Source organism: Cebidichthys violaceus, unplaced genomic scaffold, assembly GCF_023349555.1.
Source record: "Cebidichthys violaceus isolate CVI_PGR_0920_01 unplaced genomic scaffold, fCebVio1.0.p SCAF_6, whole genome shotgun sequence".
Taxonomy (NCBI): Eukaryota; Metazoa; Chordata; class Actinopteri; order Perciformes; family Stichaeidae; genus Cebidichthys; species Cebidichthys violaceus.
This window is the reverse complement of record NW_027176816.1, coordinates 16,914,512-16,930,920: the sequence shown is the minus strand read 5'-3', so window position 1 is coordinate 16,930,920 and position 16,409 is coordinate 16,914,512. Positions and strand designations below refer to the sequence as shown.

The 16,409-nt window shown below is 43.6% G+C and overlaps 1 protein-coding gene across 7 annotated transcripts in view; it reads right to left on the bottom strand.

Annotated features, from left to right (window-relative positions):
• tns2a (tensin 2a) overlaps nucleotides 1-14,222 on the bottom strand; it is a 52,833-nt gene extending 38,611 nt beyond the window's left edge. For 6 of the 7 annotated variants that reach the window (XM_068732657.1, XM_068732662.1, XM_068732659.1 and 3 more), the window contains exon 1: nucleotides 13,468-14,222. In XM_068732657.1, the coding sequence (XP_068588758.1) occupies nucleotides 13,468-13,596 (129 nt within the window). In that variant the 5' untranslated portion in view covers nucleotides 13,597-14,222. Of the gene's footprint in view, nucleotides 1-3,883; nucleotides 3,995-13,467 lie in introns of those variants that run through there. The other variant, XM_068732664.1, reaches the window with a different exon arrangement.
• Nucleotides 14,223-16,409: the final 2,187 nt, after the last annotated feature.

Genomic DNA, 16,409 nt, shown 5'->3' with positions numbered 1-16,409 from the left:
TGAAAGGAACATTGAATGTTCATTAGAAATGGACAACAAGCCAGATCTTTGTAATGTCTGCTTATTAGAGTATGTTTTATGCACTACAACTCAAACAGCCATTCAATTCAGTAGTGTGTTTATGACTCCTTGCATACTTAAACCCCACCCTCCATTGAGAGCGTCTCACATGGGTCTGGGCATCCGAGTTCCTGCCTCATTCTGTTGGGCATCAAGGCCAGCATGTGTGTTCATAAAATGTGTCAATTCACTCGTATGCGAGTGAGCATGGGTGGGAGTGTGTGTCCAAAAGGGTGGGACAGGCTGTGGAGGGAACAGAGACTGCCTGTTCCCGAGGTGAGGTCAGGGTGATGCACTTCCGTTCACTAGGACTCCTGCTGCTAACACACAGAAACAAACAAACGCACACACGCACACACACACATCCAAAAACACACTGACGCCGTCTACCGTGGTTAATTACAGCAGGACCTCTCTAAAGGTCTGAACCTGAGGAGGCTGGTCCATAGCGGCACAAGAGGTTGTGCTCTTCTTCTTTTTTGTGACAAGAGGATAATCAAAATATAAAAAAAGAGTAATTGGTTGAAATAAATCATTACCAAATCTCAGTATCGTAAAAAATTATCATTTGCTATGAACAAAAACATTGAAATTGTAATTGAAATGCTTAATACGTAACCTATTTCAGTGAGACGTCTCTATTCCAGTTGTCATGGCATATTGGAATCGGTTTGTAAATGATCTATAGACTTTTGGGAAAAAAGGTCTGGATGCTTCCTCATGAATACTAAATTGTGAACAAGGTTAAGGAAATGTTATTCTGATGAGCCAACTGTCGTTGCATTTCCTCCAGTTGTTGGTCAAGCTGGATGCTCCGGGTGTACTGCCCATGACCCTTGGCCCTCTCTCTCTGGCAAGTCTCTGTCTGCTGCTGTCTCTACTGTCTCTCTCTCTGTGGAGCTCATTGGTCACATACTCTACCTGGTCCAAGAGAGTCTTGGTTTCACTGGTCTCTAACTCCAGGTTTGGAGTTTGGAGGTTGTGAGTTGTTAAAATCCTGAGCATGGACTTAGAGTCTAAGTCTAAAGTCTAAAAAAAATGTAGTCAAGAGGAGACTGTGTGTGTGTGTCTAAATCTTAGACACACACACACACACACACACACACACACACACACACACACACACACACACACACACACACACACACACACACACACACAGACACAGACACACGTCTCCTCTTGACTACATTTTTTTTTTTTAAATCTCCAGAGGATTTTAAACATCATTTTAGCATGATTTAAAGCATGACCAACCGGGGACTTCCAAATGTTGGCTAAGGAGTCCCCTGTTGGTGAATGTGTAGTGAGGCCGAAGTCCACTGTTGGATAGGAAAGTGCACACGCACGATGGCCTTATTGCTCCAGCAGCACATTCCGCTGCAGTTGTTGATATTTACTGGCAGAACACAACATCTGTTCTCCCTCAAAATGCTACCCATGTATTGTAAAGGGGTGTCAGTAAGTGGATCCAGGGGTGATGATTAAGTGTTGGTTAATTAGGACCAGATTTGATCAGGATGCAGCCTCAGACCATAGACTGTTTATAAGAAGTGGACTTAGTCACCGTGATGTCACCCACTGGTTTGTGGAATACAGTTTTGAAGCCAAGAGTTTCGCATTTTGTCATATTAGTTTTTGGATGTCGCCATCTTGTTTTATTCCAACCAGAAGTGATACAGAGGGTGGAGCAAGTACAACTGAATGAGAATCTTTTTTAGGTGACCAAAATGTTACAATAAACTTTAAAAGACACACTTTAAAAAGGGTTAGAATTGTAAGACAAATACACAGACAACACCAAGCTGCTGTGGTAGAGACCTGTCAATCACAAGGTAGCCCCGCCCTAAAGCATACTCTGCTTTATGGTCTATTTGGCTCTAAATGGATCATAGTTTACTAAATGAACATCATGCTGTATTGAAGAAGACTTGAAACTAGAGACTGAGACCATAAACTCATGTTCACAATGTTTACTGAGGTAATAAATCAAGAGTCATTTTCTCATAGACTTCTATACAATCTGACTTATTTTTGCAACCAGATGAGTCACCCCCTGATGGTCAGTAGAGAGAATGCAAGTTTTGAGGAACTAAAGTATCGGCTCCACTTTTCTGACCACGACTGACTCGCAGAAGTTCTGTTTCAAGGAAACCTGTAGCTGCTCCTGCTGGACTAAAACGCGAATCACTTGGAACCATTCTGTTTTATTCCTGCAGGATTTTTCCAGGTGAGACTGGATGGCCGCCACTGTAGATTGGAACTCAGCGTAGCTGCATCCGGCACGAGGGAATGTGAACCAGACTCTGTTTCAGCCTCTCAGCTTGGCAGTGAACAAGTAAACCCTGCCATCATTGGCCATTTCTGGACCATCAAACCTCTCAGTTACACCCAATAATTACAAATATGAAATACCGACTGGGGGTACAACATCAGTATTGTGCTGCTGCTTACTCCAGTGGAGCACTCCCGTGTTTTGCTCCAAGGCAACAGTGTTTGTTGTTGCCCAGGTTTTCCCAAGAAAAATGTATAATTCTTAAAAAAAAAAAAAAATACAAGCTCCTTTTTCAATCCGATCAGAGCGCCGACTGACCACCGCTTATCCACATTACATACGGTCCACGCAGGAGAAAAAAGTGCTAATGACCACACCGTTATCGGCAGAGGAAAGCTTGGAGAGGTTGGACAATGTTATCTTGTTGTTAATGCGTAGCCGCTTTCCTCGTGTCACAAAAGCAGGACGGGAACTCTGACAAGGGATTCTGATACGGAGCCAACACTAATTGAGAGGCGTGCGAACCGCCATTAACAGGCATTAATCAGTGCAGCCATGCGTACATACACGCACCTACAGTAAAGTGTGATCATGCACACAACAATGAAAACATGTGCTTGTTGAAAGCATCCTTTTAGTGAACTCGTGCTCTTGTTGTGGTCTTATGGAAATTGTGCATTACACGCGCTTGTGTAACTTGAGTCTGCATTTTCTTTGACAAGGCACTACTTTTTTGACCAAAATTGCTGTGTAACTCAACTATCTGGGCACCTGTTTTTCCCATCGCACTACAAAATGGTTAATTAGCAGTGTGCGTAAGAGAAACAAGGTGAAGAGCTCTTTACTTAACGAGTAAAGTTATTCCAAAAACTTTAAGATTGGCTGCTTTCAGCTTAAACATACGTTTTCTACCTGCAAAAAAAAAAAAAAAATCCTAGTCATTTTCAGTTAAAAACTTGCTCGCACACACGCGCTCATAAGAAACATGCGCGCCCCCCCCCCCTCCCCAACATGACTTTGCGACATTAACAATAACTGACCGGCGCTGACGTAACTGAGGGGCTCGTGGAGGGGGCGCTAGACGCATCATATGACTCTATTCAGAACACGTCTGTGTCAGTTTAATAAAGTGCGACGTCTCAGAGAACAAGTCCACTTTAGTCACCACGTTTTTTCAAAATGTTTGCAGTAAAATAACAGCCAACACATTAATAAGCATAGCCTTCTACAACACGGGGTTATCAAAAAGAGAATGTAGCGTAAATAAACACACCGTCAGGTCACATTAAATCTCTCTATTGAACAAGCTCGAACTATTTTCTCATAATGGAGCCGCCTCCGAAAAATAACCAGCAAGCAGACAGCTCATACGGGGCAAAACGGCAACAAGGAGACACATTCACCCGAGAGCGCTACTGCCCAGCCAACACATGAACACTCAGCATCTCACGGACATCCAAAACTCCTCCATGCTGACTTTTAGGTAGCTGGAACTCGACCGGACCCTCACTTTCTCTCTCCGCGGACTTACAGACTGTACGGTCTTACCTTGTTCATTTTGCCGCTAATCATATCCCCTGGTTTTCAAGAGCTGCCCCTCATTCTCAGAGGAGACCCTCAATAACATGGCCCGCCACTGGGATAACTTGTTTTCTTTTGCCCCGGTCCAGCCCCTCCGTACAGGGGCTGCTGGGCGGAGCTGAGCGCAGCTGAAAAAGCATGTGTGGAGTACAATTACTGGGATTTCAAGCCCCCTCCCACCTGATTGGCCGCTTTCTGGAGGGGAGCGTAGGATACTGGATCTGGATTGGCTGAATTAAACTATGATATTCCCTGGAAAAAAAAACTCTGGTGAGATTTAGGTCATTATCTGATCATCCCGCTTCATAGTATTTATTTATTTTTCCACATCATATCACATACCTTTACAGTATTTTTTTTAATTGAAACTTTATTTATACAGGTGATCACATTAAAACGCCAGGTGTTGTATTCTCAAGAGAGAACTGGGCAACAGTGATACAACACAAAGTTTCAGACAGACAGAAACAAGTGATGAAGTGCCAAAGTGGTAGTAATTTATGAATGATGTGGCCATGCAATATTATGGTCATAAGAAGTTCAAAAAATACAAATATAAATAACTGTTAACCACAGAATCAACCCCTTTTCCTTCATAACAAGGTCAAAACTGTGGTAGTGGATCTGGGTGTGACTTGGTCATAAAATAGGCCTTAGCATGTAAACAAACATGTATCCAGCTCACAGACACTCACACACACACATATTGAGGCGTTTGTTAAATTACGGACTTTGTGTGCTCCGGGGCCTCCTCCTCTCCTCCTACAGTATAACACCACCATTATTACATGCCTAACAGACATGTTCATGTCAACAAATAGTGCGTGAACTTAATCCAGTCTGAACGAAAGATGTTTTAGTCAAGACACTCTAACTCAGTGGTTCTCAACTTTTTTTTTTGCCCGACGTCCCCCCCACCCCATCCTGTTCCACATGTCTTCATTTGTATTGATTTTAAACCAGGTGTTATTTATAGTCATTAATGCTAGGGTAGGTAATCTTGATAAACTAGCGAGAGTATTCAATATAAAAAGAATCCACTGTCTATGAGTCTATGAGAAAATGACTCTACTTCTCATTTGATTTATTACCTCAGTAAACATTGTAAACATGAGTTTATGGTCTCAATCTCTAGTTTCAAGTCTTCTTTAATACAGCATGATGTTCATTTAGTAAATTATGGTCCACTTAGAGTCAAATACACCATAAAGCAGAGTATGCTTTAGGGCGGGGCTTATTGGGATTGACAGGTCACTGCCGCTACCAGAGATGTATACGTCTCTATGTCACACCTCCGCATTCTAAATATGGTAACTTTTGTTCATTGGTTGTAAAAAAAAACATGGCTGTGATCCAAGGTTGGTGGCAGTAAACTTGTTGAACTCAAGACTTCAAAACGGCAGTCCATAAAGCAATGGGTGACATCTCAATGACTACGTCCACTTGTTATATACAGTCTATATGTAAAACCCAGCCCAGAGTCACCAACTCTTTTCCAATGAAGGTAGCTAGCAGCAAAATTACCATAACGAACGTAAACAACCAACATGGCTATAGAGTCCCGCAGGGATGTGTTTTTGTAGGCCCACGCCTGAAGTTAGCATCACACTGGTTCCCTCGACAAAAAAGCCAATGGGATTTTTCCTTTTGATTTTGGATTATGTTGGAAAAAAAGCCCTGTGGCAAACACAAATGTATGATACTTACACGTTTTGTTCAGCAAGATGCATTTTCAAAGAGAACACCACTTTTATGATTTTTATGAAATAAAATGCTAACGCCAGGCTATAAACCATCTACATCATGGTTGGGTTTACTACAGTCCTGCGATGGCCGCAGATACCAGATTATTTTTATTTTATTTTGTCAGAGCATTTGATTTATTGATCGCTGTCAGGATGTAAAGAAAATTCCAACAAATATAACAAAATGGATTTGAAAAAGATTACCAACCCTACCTTTAAATGTGTACACATTTGTATTATTACCATATTCTGGTAAGCATTGTATTTGCACTGCTACCAGTTGTTGTTTTTTTCAAATAAACCCGACCTGATCTACTCTACAATCTGACCCCGGAAAACCCTGCTAACTAATGGTTGGGAATCCTTGTTCAAAATTCCCTCCCTCATCTCGGATGCTGTCAGCACCCCTGTTCTCTCACATCAAGCCCCCCAACACACACACACACACACACACACACACAGATGTGCCTTGATCAACATTTGCGTGGATGCTGCTGTGTAGTGACTAGTGTGCTAGTAGCAGCACCAAGTGGTGGAATAAGAGAAATGCACCAGGTTAGGTATGGTCTTGACAGTTTAAACTTCTCTGTATCTCGTGAGTGTCGGCAGAAAATGTTCAACTCCTTCCTCACCTACAAACATCTATTAATGCAGTGATAGATGTTGGAAATTAGCTTGAAAACACTAATAAAGCAACTTAGCTTTTTTTTTTCAAAGGCAAAACCAGTCTGAGAATGATGATATAAATCTTTGCATCCTTGCCAACCTTTCTGTACATGCTAACTGCTAACGGCTGTGTTTACACTCCACATAGGCCCATGTGTGTGCGTGGACGTTCATTCCCGTTGAGACTTTTTGTTTGTTAGCCCGTGATATTCCCCGGCTTCAGACTCGCTAATGCACAGAACATTACTTCTGTCTGTTGTCTCGATCCCCTAGTCGCCTCCATATGTGTTGGATCGACGTGCAGATACGGCACATGTGAAACATGACTGTAAGTCACGGCGTATGCGGCGACCCCCCCCCACCATCCCCCTCAAACAACACGTGCAGTAATGCAGTCCATTCCTTTTCGCTCATAACCTGAGAATTTCCGGCTCATGACAGAAAAAAAGGAAGACTGATTGGTGTGGATTGTTTCTGGAATTCTTATGCTCCCTTTTCTTTTGGATTGTTACAGGGTGAGGGGAGGGGGATAAAGAGGAGAGTGTTGGAAGAGGGGGCAGGGATGGATTAAGAAGCAAAGTAGCAAGGTGGGAGAAGGTAATGGGGAGGGCCATGGAGGCCACATGAAAAAATACAGAGAGACAGGAAACCGGTACTTGGGATTGGAATGAGTAAAGTGGGGGAGGGTCGTGTTGGAAGAAAGATGGAGATGAGGAAAGAGGGGGGGATGCTTTTGCAGAAACACGGAGCGAATCCGGAATCAAGCTTCCTCTGTGCTTGGAGCTAAAAGGCTGAAAGGCCGCGGTCGAGGTCATGAAGCAAGGCGCTCGGTGTCGGTAATCGCTGGGATGCCAGGTGTCTAGAACAGAGAATTTGGGAAGTGGAAGGACTTGGATCACGCATGGAGATAAATGAGAAAGAGGTGGACGGAGTGGGAGTCGGGGCGAGAGGAAATGAGGGGAGGAGGAGGCTAGAAAAAAGGGGGGGCCGCGTGGCTCGACGAAGGATCGTGTGGGACAGCGCTACGCCAAACACTGATAAGGTGCAGCTGTTGAAGGAGCGAGAGAGCGAGAAAAGCAATGGGCGAGATGCTGACGTCACAGTTTGTGCCAATGAGGTCAACAAAAATCCTTTCTGTAGGCCCAAAAGACATTTCTCAAAACTGGGGCAAACGTCAAGTCATTTTTGAAAGTATGAGAAGAAAATATCTCGTGCATAGTTTGCTGCGAGGTGTTGCTTTTAGGAGCGGTGCTGGGATTTGTTTTTTTTTTTCTTCCCCAGACTTACTGAGAGAGGAAATGGTTTATGTCTTTCCCTTTTCTCTTGATCAGCTTTCATCTGCTCGCCCGCTACACATAACAACAAGCATTCCTTCAAAAATCCTGCTCAATTTGTGGTCTGATCATTGTTTTCAATCTAGTCAACCACCCGCCGAGTCCGGAGTTTACATAGGAATTCATCTGTTTTTTAGTGTGAGAACTACCTTTATTTCTATTCTATTCACTCTAAATGCTTTTTTTGGGGGGGGGGTCTATATTTAACCCTAACCGGTCAGTGCTCCTTCCTGTGTTGGGTGTGTGTTTGTAGTGAATGCCTGTGGCTCAAGGCCTCAGTATTGGTCACGGCCAATCTAAACTTTGTTGCTCATGAGAAATTACAGGGAAGCTGAACAAATACACACAAAAACCACTGTCACAACGCCAGTATTTCTAGAGCCAACAACATAACTAGTGGGATTGTGAAATTTTACTGTAGTATTCCCAGTGGTACAAACAGTGTGTTTGAAAGAGTAGAATGAACTTAAACTTGTAGATCATTAGCATAATAAATAAGCAATGTTAGAAGCCATAACACTTCCTGTAGAGTTAAGAACAAAAGCAGTATAACTTTACAGAAAAACAAATCAACATATCACCCCTGAACTTAAGACTAAAGCCACACTTCCACCACCTGGTAAGGCACAACTCAACCCGACTCGACTTCCTGTTTATTGGTTTTCCATTAGCAAAAATTGTGGATCATAGTACCTGGTCTTTTTTCTGGTGCCATCTCTGTCCCACTGGTCAGACAGAATCATACTTGCGCGACACGAGACTTCCCACACAAACACGCCATTTCTAAATAGGCAAGCTACCGTCAATAGCGGCCCCAACTTTTTTAATCGCTTGACCCCGAGTTTACAACATGGCAGCCCGTAAAAACTACGCCGTACGATTGACCAAGCGCAGACGTTCCTCTGATGAAAAGGATTTAAGCGAGCGTAGCGTTGAAGATGATGTCACGGCAGCTTAACTCAACGTCACTGTGGTGACCAGCATACTACTAATCGCAGTGAAAAACTAAATATGGAAAAAGGCCCTGTCACCAAAAGTCAGTTGAGTCAAGTGGGAGTCGAGATGTGACGAGAACGAGACATGAGACTCTACAGCCGCGTTAACGACTCTGTGAGGCTGTGCTCGGAAACAGTAATGCTTTGCGCTAAATGCTAACGCCAGCATGCTAACGTACTTGCAGTGACGACGCTAACACGCCGAATGTTTAGCATGCATGATACCACGTTAACCAAGTTTTAGTGTGTAAGCAAGGTAACGTTTGCTAGTTAGCACTAAACACATTTCATGACAATCCATCCAATGGGTATTTCAGTCAAAACCAAAAATGTCAACTTTACGGTTGCACGATAGGAAAAGTCTTTGGATCACCAAAGTTATGAGGACATATCTACTGAATATCATAGCAATCCATTCTTTAGTTGATATTTTAGTATGGACCAAAGTGGTGGATCGACTGACAATGTTATCTGCTAGCGTGGCTAAAAACACCCTGCCATTCCACAGCAATGGAGGCAGTGTGAGAGTATGTTTCATATTATAATTCAACTTCCGAGTGATTCCGTTAGTGACTCTCAGACTTGAGCCATACTTGGCCGTGACGTGGGGGAAGGTATTCATACTTAACTTTCAATGCCAAAGTGATCTGTTTGTGATCATAACAAACACAAACAAAAACTGCATAATTCGACACGGATTGGCGCTTTATTTTTCAAAGAGAACCATATGAACTATTGTGTCCAACCACCAGAAACTGTTTATTTCAGGAACCCATTTTTAGAAAGTTGTTTATTGATGCTCAGCTACTCTCCGTCAACAGCAGTCCAAGAAGCATTGGACGGTGAGGCGGTGAAAAAAAATAATAATATTGCTGGCGAAAAAAATTAATGACACTGGAGGATGTGTTTGGACCCCACCCTGCAAACTGCAAATATATATACAGCTCTTACGCACAACAACTCGAGATGATAAACAAAAAGAAAATAATAATGTCCGATAGAAAAAGTCCAAAGATAAAAAAACATCCCTTTCCTGTGTTCCTGATATAACATCATAACATTATGTAATCACACTGAGAGCAGCGTGTGGATCATTTCTGTTGCCAAGTGTTTCCAGCAAGTACTTGGCATGAGTTATGTGTGTTTATGGCGTATACCCAGACATAGAAATTTAAGTCAAGTCACATTCTGGTGTCACAACTACGATTGTCTGCAGCTCCACGGAAAACAACCAAAAAGTCATAAAGAAAAGGTGGAAAAGCACTAGTCAATAAAAACAAATGAGCATAAATAGGTGAGAAGACGTCTACTCCTCTAGGATGATCGGTGGGATCCGACTGGTTCCCACACCCCTGTAGCGGGGGTCAGTCACGGCGGGATGACGTTGTCCAGAGGGCTCCACATTCCCACGCTGCTCGGCATGTGATATGGAGCCACTGGGACTGTGGTGTGGTGCAACAGAGCATGCACGCACGCACATGTTTAGAAAAATGCACGCAAACACATTTAGATAATTCACACATCTGGATGCGAAAGCCACAGAGACTCATGTGTCCGTATGTGATTCCATGTGATGTAAACTGGTGGACCTGAGGTCAAGGATCGCAATGTCCTCTTGGTGGCTGATGTTAATTTTACGATGACTCTGGCCAGCTAGCATGCCTCTGTTTACACGGCGGTAATTCCTCAGCAGATGCCGAAGACCGCCACAACAGTGCCATTGTCTGCACAGATGTGAGCTCAGCTCGGAGACGCCGTCGTCATCCGCATCGTCTTGTAAATCAAAGGGTCGTACAAAACACACACACTCCTTGTAAGGGGATAAACTTTTAAAACTTCAGATGTCCCGCACATGTCCATGAGGCATATGTAACGTAAATATACCCAGACATACCCAGTTCTTCACTACTGATTCCCACTTAATTTTGGCTCCATGAAAATGCGAAGCATCATTTTGGTTTCAAAATAAAATCAACTAAGGCGATTCACAATACTCAAACAAACCTGCTCATCTGTTAACAAGGGGTACGTTGTGAACTGAAGCGTCATTACTTCACCTTCTGTGAGAATGCCATAAAATTAAAAATCTATGGCTGGGGAATTCAAAATGTTTGCCCCAAACATGTATTCTTGGAGATCTGAATGATTATCAATTCAAATAAAACATATTTTTCAAAAAACAAAACACATTATTAAATATTATTGGATTGACTTCAAAATTGTATCAAAAGAGAACTCCACTGATTTAGCATTGGTTGGATTTACAATCGGCAGTTTCACAAAAGTATCTCAATCTATGCAGCACAGCCAGCGATATAGTCTTTTTTTATTCCACGTATTCTTATTCCTTGTTAAAACTTGTCGCCTACATTACCCACAATTAGCTTGCTAAAAAGTTTGGTCGCAAATTTATTATGCTAGTAGCGACTGATGTAGCTTCTAGCTGCTAGCCTCAAGCTGCTCCACATCCTCACTTTTTTCTTTTATCAGATTCCGACCTAGTCGGCAGAACATTTTTTGGCATTGGACATACAGTTGTGGTCAAAAGTTTACATACACTTGTAAAGAACATAATGTCATGGCTCTCTTGAGTTTCCAGTTATTTCTACAACTCAGATTTTTCTCTGATAGAGTGATTGGAACAGATACTTCTTTGTCACAAAAACATTCATGAAGTTTGGTTCTTTCATGACTTTATTATGGGTTAACAGAAAAAGTGACAAAATCTGCTGGGTCAAAAATATACATACAGCAACATGAATTAGCAATTTTGGTGACTTAGAAAGTTGTGTCAATGAAATGAGCTTCATAGCATGGCCTCTTAACTTCTTGTGAGTGATTATGAGTGATTACAGCTGGTGACTTCTCTGAGGCCATTTAAATAGGGCTCATTGGATACAAACGGCCACAAACGCTACAATGGGAAAGTCAAAGGAGCTCAGCATGGATCTGAAAAAGCGAATCATTGACTTGAACAAGTCAGGAAAGTCACTTGGAGCCATTTCAAAGCAGCTGCAGGTCCCAAGAGCAACAGTGCAAACTATTGTTTGTAAGTATAAAGTGCATGGCACTGTTTTGTCACTGCCACGATCAGGAAGAAAACGCAAGCTATCACCTGCTGCTGAGAGAAAATTGGTCAGGAGGGTGAAGAGTCAACGGAGAACCACCAAAAAGCAGATCTGCCAAGAATTAGAAGCTGCTGGAACACAGGTGTCAGTGTCCACAGTCAAGCGTGTTTTGCATCTCCATGGACTGAGAGGCTGCCGTGCAAGAAGGAAGCCCTTGCTCCAAAAGTGGCACCTTAAGGCTCGACTGAAGTTTGCTGCTGATCACATGGACAAAGATAAGACCTTCTGGAGGAAAGTTCTGTGGTCAGACGAAACAAAAATCGAGCTGTTTGGCCACAATGCCCAGCAATATGTTTGGAGGAGAAAAGGTGAGGCCTTTAACCCCAAGAACACCATGCCTACCGTCAAGCACGGTGGTGGTAGTATTATGCTGTGGGGCTGTTTTGCTGCCAATGGAACTGGTGCTTTACAGAGAGTAAATGGGATAATGAAGAAGGAGGATTACCTTCAAATTCTTCAAGATAACCTAAAATCATCAGCCCGAAGGTTGGGTCTTGGGCGCAGTTGGGTGTTCCAACAGGACAATGACCCCAAACGCACATCAAAAGTGGTAATGGAATGGCTAAATCAGGCTAGAATTAGGGTTTTAGAATGGCCTTCCCAAAGTCCTGACTTAAATCCCATTGAGAACATGTGGACAATGCTGAAGAAACAAGTCCATGTCAGAAAGCCATCAAATTTAACTGAACTGCACCAATTCTGTCAAGAGGAGTGGTCAAAGATTCAACGAGAAGCTTGCCAGAAGCTTGTGGATGGCTACCAAAAGCGCCCAATTGAAGTGAAAATGGCCAAGGGACATGTAACCAAATATTAGCACTGCTGTATGTATATTTTTGACCCAGCAGATTTGATCACTTTTTCTGTTAACCCATAATAAAGTCATGAAAGAACCAAACTTCATGAATGTTTTTTGTGACAAAGAAGTATCTGTTCCAATCACTCTATCAGAGAAAAATCAGAGTTGTAGAAATAACTGGAAACTCAAGAGAGCCATGACATTATGTTCTTTACAAGTGTATGTAAACTTTTGACCACAACTGTATCTGCCAATAACAGGATAAGTTGATTGTCGACATTTCTGAACTAAAAAAAGCGTTTCAAAAATACGTTTCAAATCAGCCTCACATCACGTTCGCAAAAACGCACAATGCCACGTGGTTAACGTGAAACGATTGGTTGGGTTTAGGCAACAAAACTGCTAGGTTGAAGTTAGAAAAAGGATTGTGTTAAAATATAACGTAACAACAGTCAAAACGTAACTACCATAAATAAACAACCAACCAACCAATAAACGTAGTGGACTTCCTTATGTAATGTTGCATAACAAACGTAACAATGTTATGCAAAAAAACATAAAGTCACCAATTATATTTGGTTTAACACGGGACACGAACAGCGGTCTCCCGGCTCAAAGTCCTGTGTTTGTTTACACCCCGTATCTTTCAATCACAGTTGCTCAATATACTGCGTCACTTGCTCTGACCGAGTGCAAAACACATGTGCACTAGTACTCAACACCTGTAAACAGACTCATCTATTTTCCCTTAAATGTACCTTTGATCAACAAATAGCACCCTGTGCCATGCGATGTCCAACAGCACTGACTACAAACGCCCAATCATTGTGGACATGTTTATCTAGAATGCCATCACACACTCACGTGAACACCGCATGCACACTGACCTTCGTCAGCCTCATCCTGCCACTCTCGCTCCTCTCCAGGCTCCTTCTCTTCAGGGACGAGCTTCTAACCGCCACCAGTTGTTGTGCCTCGTCCTCCCCGCACCAGTCCGAACTCAGGACGCAACCCATGTAGATGGACAGGGGTCCTGGACTCTGGACCCTTTTTTCCCTCCTCCTCTCTGTCCTCTAAGCAGGCTCCAGCTCCAGGGCAGCTGTTTTTGTCAGCTGGAGTTGGAGGACAGGGAGGTCCGTCCCCCTTTTCCTGGCTCTCGTTCAGCCCCGCTGCAGGGACAGAGGGAAGGATACACGCTCTCGGTCACCCACCACCCTTCTCTTTTTCTACACACACTTTGAAAAACACCTCTCTCTCCAACTCCGTCCTGCTGCAGTCACATGTGGACTCCTCATTTTTTCTGCCTCCGCCTCCCCGTCTCTCAGTGTGCTTTCTTTGTTTCACACACTTAAGCTCCCTACTTTACTTTTTCTCTCTCTTTTTTTGTTGTTCAGTCGATTGCACTCACTACATCCCCCGGGACGCAGGCACATGACCCTCGACTCGAGAATGTCAACGCTTGAGGATCCCGCGTCGCTCTCCTTCTCCTTTTGCGTCTTCGCCCTTTTCTCTCACTCTCCCCCTCTTGTTGCTCCTCTTCCTCTCCCCCAGTCCTCCCATCCCGAGAACACACATCTTTCCCCTTTCCTCCTCTCTCTCTCTCTCCCTCTCCTCCCTCTCCCACCTCTCCACTGGGGTTGCCTCACTCTTACATATACAATTACCTCTCTGTTCTCACCCCCACCCACCTCTCCTTCTAAGCGGTTTCCTGCCCCCCCCCCCCCCCCCCCCCCACACACACACACACACACACACACACACACACCCCCAGACACAGGCAGAGTCTCCTTTTAGCTCGGGCTTACACATTGTTGGTATTGTCCAGAAAACAATTCAAGAAAACCAAACAGTGAGGGCAGCTGTTGGGATTCTGGGCAAACCAGTGATTCAGAGCGGGCCGAGCCCTTCGCTGGCCCGAGCCTCCCCATTGTTTACCATGATGCGAGAGTGAAACAAGCTCTCTTTCACCCCAGAATGCGTGCACCTAACATATTACAAAGGATGCCAGAAGTTGTATCAAGGAATGTCAGAGGCATCCTTGTCTTTTGTTTTTGATGATTTCTGCCTGAATAACGGAGGGGGATTTCAAGCACAAAGAGGCCCTGTGGATGTTTAATATTGCTAAAAGTGTAAGAAACATGGGCGTCGCTCAAGTTTCTCCTCCTTGCCGACCTCTCTGCTGTTGTTTATTTCTTCTCCCTAGAGTGTTTTTTGGCCGCCGTGCCAGAGCTCACGAGGCCTGGACGAGTGAGACTGTACCCCTTAAAAGGCAAATTCTTGATGCGGCTCCAAAGGCCCCCCCTTCTTTGTGTTTCTCCTCCTTTCCCCTCTGTCTCCCTCGTTCCTTTATTTTCCTCTCCTCAGACAGAAAGCAGCGGCGAGGCGGTCTTGTTGTTGCAGGCACTTTGCCCCAGACAGGCCTTCCAGGTGTCCTTCCTTTTACTCCCTTCCTATACCCTACCATCCATCCATCCCTCCCTCCTCCCACTTACTCTCTGCCCCAGTCCTGTTTCTCCCAAGGCCCCCCCCCCCTCCAGTTGACCTCAGCCCCACCTTTTCCTTTGCCCCCCCTCTCTATGTGTATGTCTTTCAGGCTAGGTCTCAGACATGAGCTCAGCTCAGCATGTAGCCCCCTCCCACTGGTTTTACATGCCATGAAATTAACTCCTAATCAACTCAGGTCGAGCAATAATCCTGCTTTTGCATCTGGAAAGTATAGAGAAAGAAGGGAGAGCCATTATCGGCTTACTGCCAAATAAGATTTGATTAGGAAATATGGTACTAATACTAAGTCTTTTTGGGCAAAGATGTGGCTGCATTCCGTTGCAGCATATTTGGCTCCTGTTAGGAGTCTTGGCAGAAACCAGTTTCAGTCTGGATCAGTGAAGATTAAGGAGAGTTTTCCAGGAGTTTTATTTTTGATAAGGAGGAAAGGAGGGAGAGAAAGGATGTCATCTTAGAAGACTTTGGAGAGACAAGATAAACCATGTCCAAATATGGAGAACACAGAGCAGTGTCGTAAGGTAGTGACCATGGGTCACAGTGCACACTAGCTACCAGTCAAGAAGCACACACACACACACACACACACACACACACACACACACACACGCAATCATCGTGTTGTCTCGTCACATGATCAAATAGAGACTTGACATTGGACAGCGAACATATTATCCACTAATCATCATTGCATATTTGTATATGTTAAAAAAATACCAAAGAAAAAAAAGAAATTATTTATTGAATTGAATATTTTTTTTTTCATAGTTTTTGCAGTTTATGTAGAATAAGCAAATAATCGCTACTTACTATTTTACCAAAAAATAACAGCTAGATGGCAACAGACAAAAAACCAAGATTGCGATGGCCAAAAAGAAAAATGTCAACGGATAAAAAACAAAAACAAGATGGGGAGGCTAGAAACCGAGATGGCGATGGCCACAAACCAAGATGGCATCGGCCAAAATACCGAAGTCCAGGCTTTAAATCTGCATTCGTCTGTGACTACATGCACTTCTTAGTCTATGGTTCTTCTTTGTATACAGACATATTTACAGAGTGGCAACTGGAATCACTGTCATCAGCTCGCTCTTCTTTCAACACATTGTCGGATGGGCCCCCGGTGCCTTGCCTGCAATGTCTATATTTACGCCCCTGAAACAGAAAGAAAGAGAAGGGATTGTGCAATCTGAAGACACAAAGGAGTACAGAAACAGTCGTGACGATGTCAGGGGGTGACGCTACCCGAACAGTCTACATATGTCAGAACATCTTTGACTGAAGATTTATCTCAAGTTGATGACTTCCATCATCTCCGATGACATCT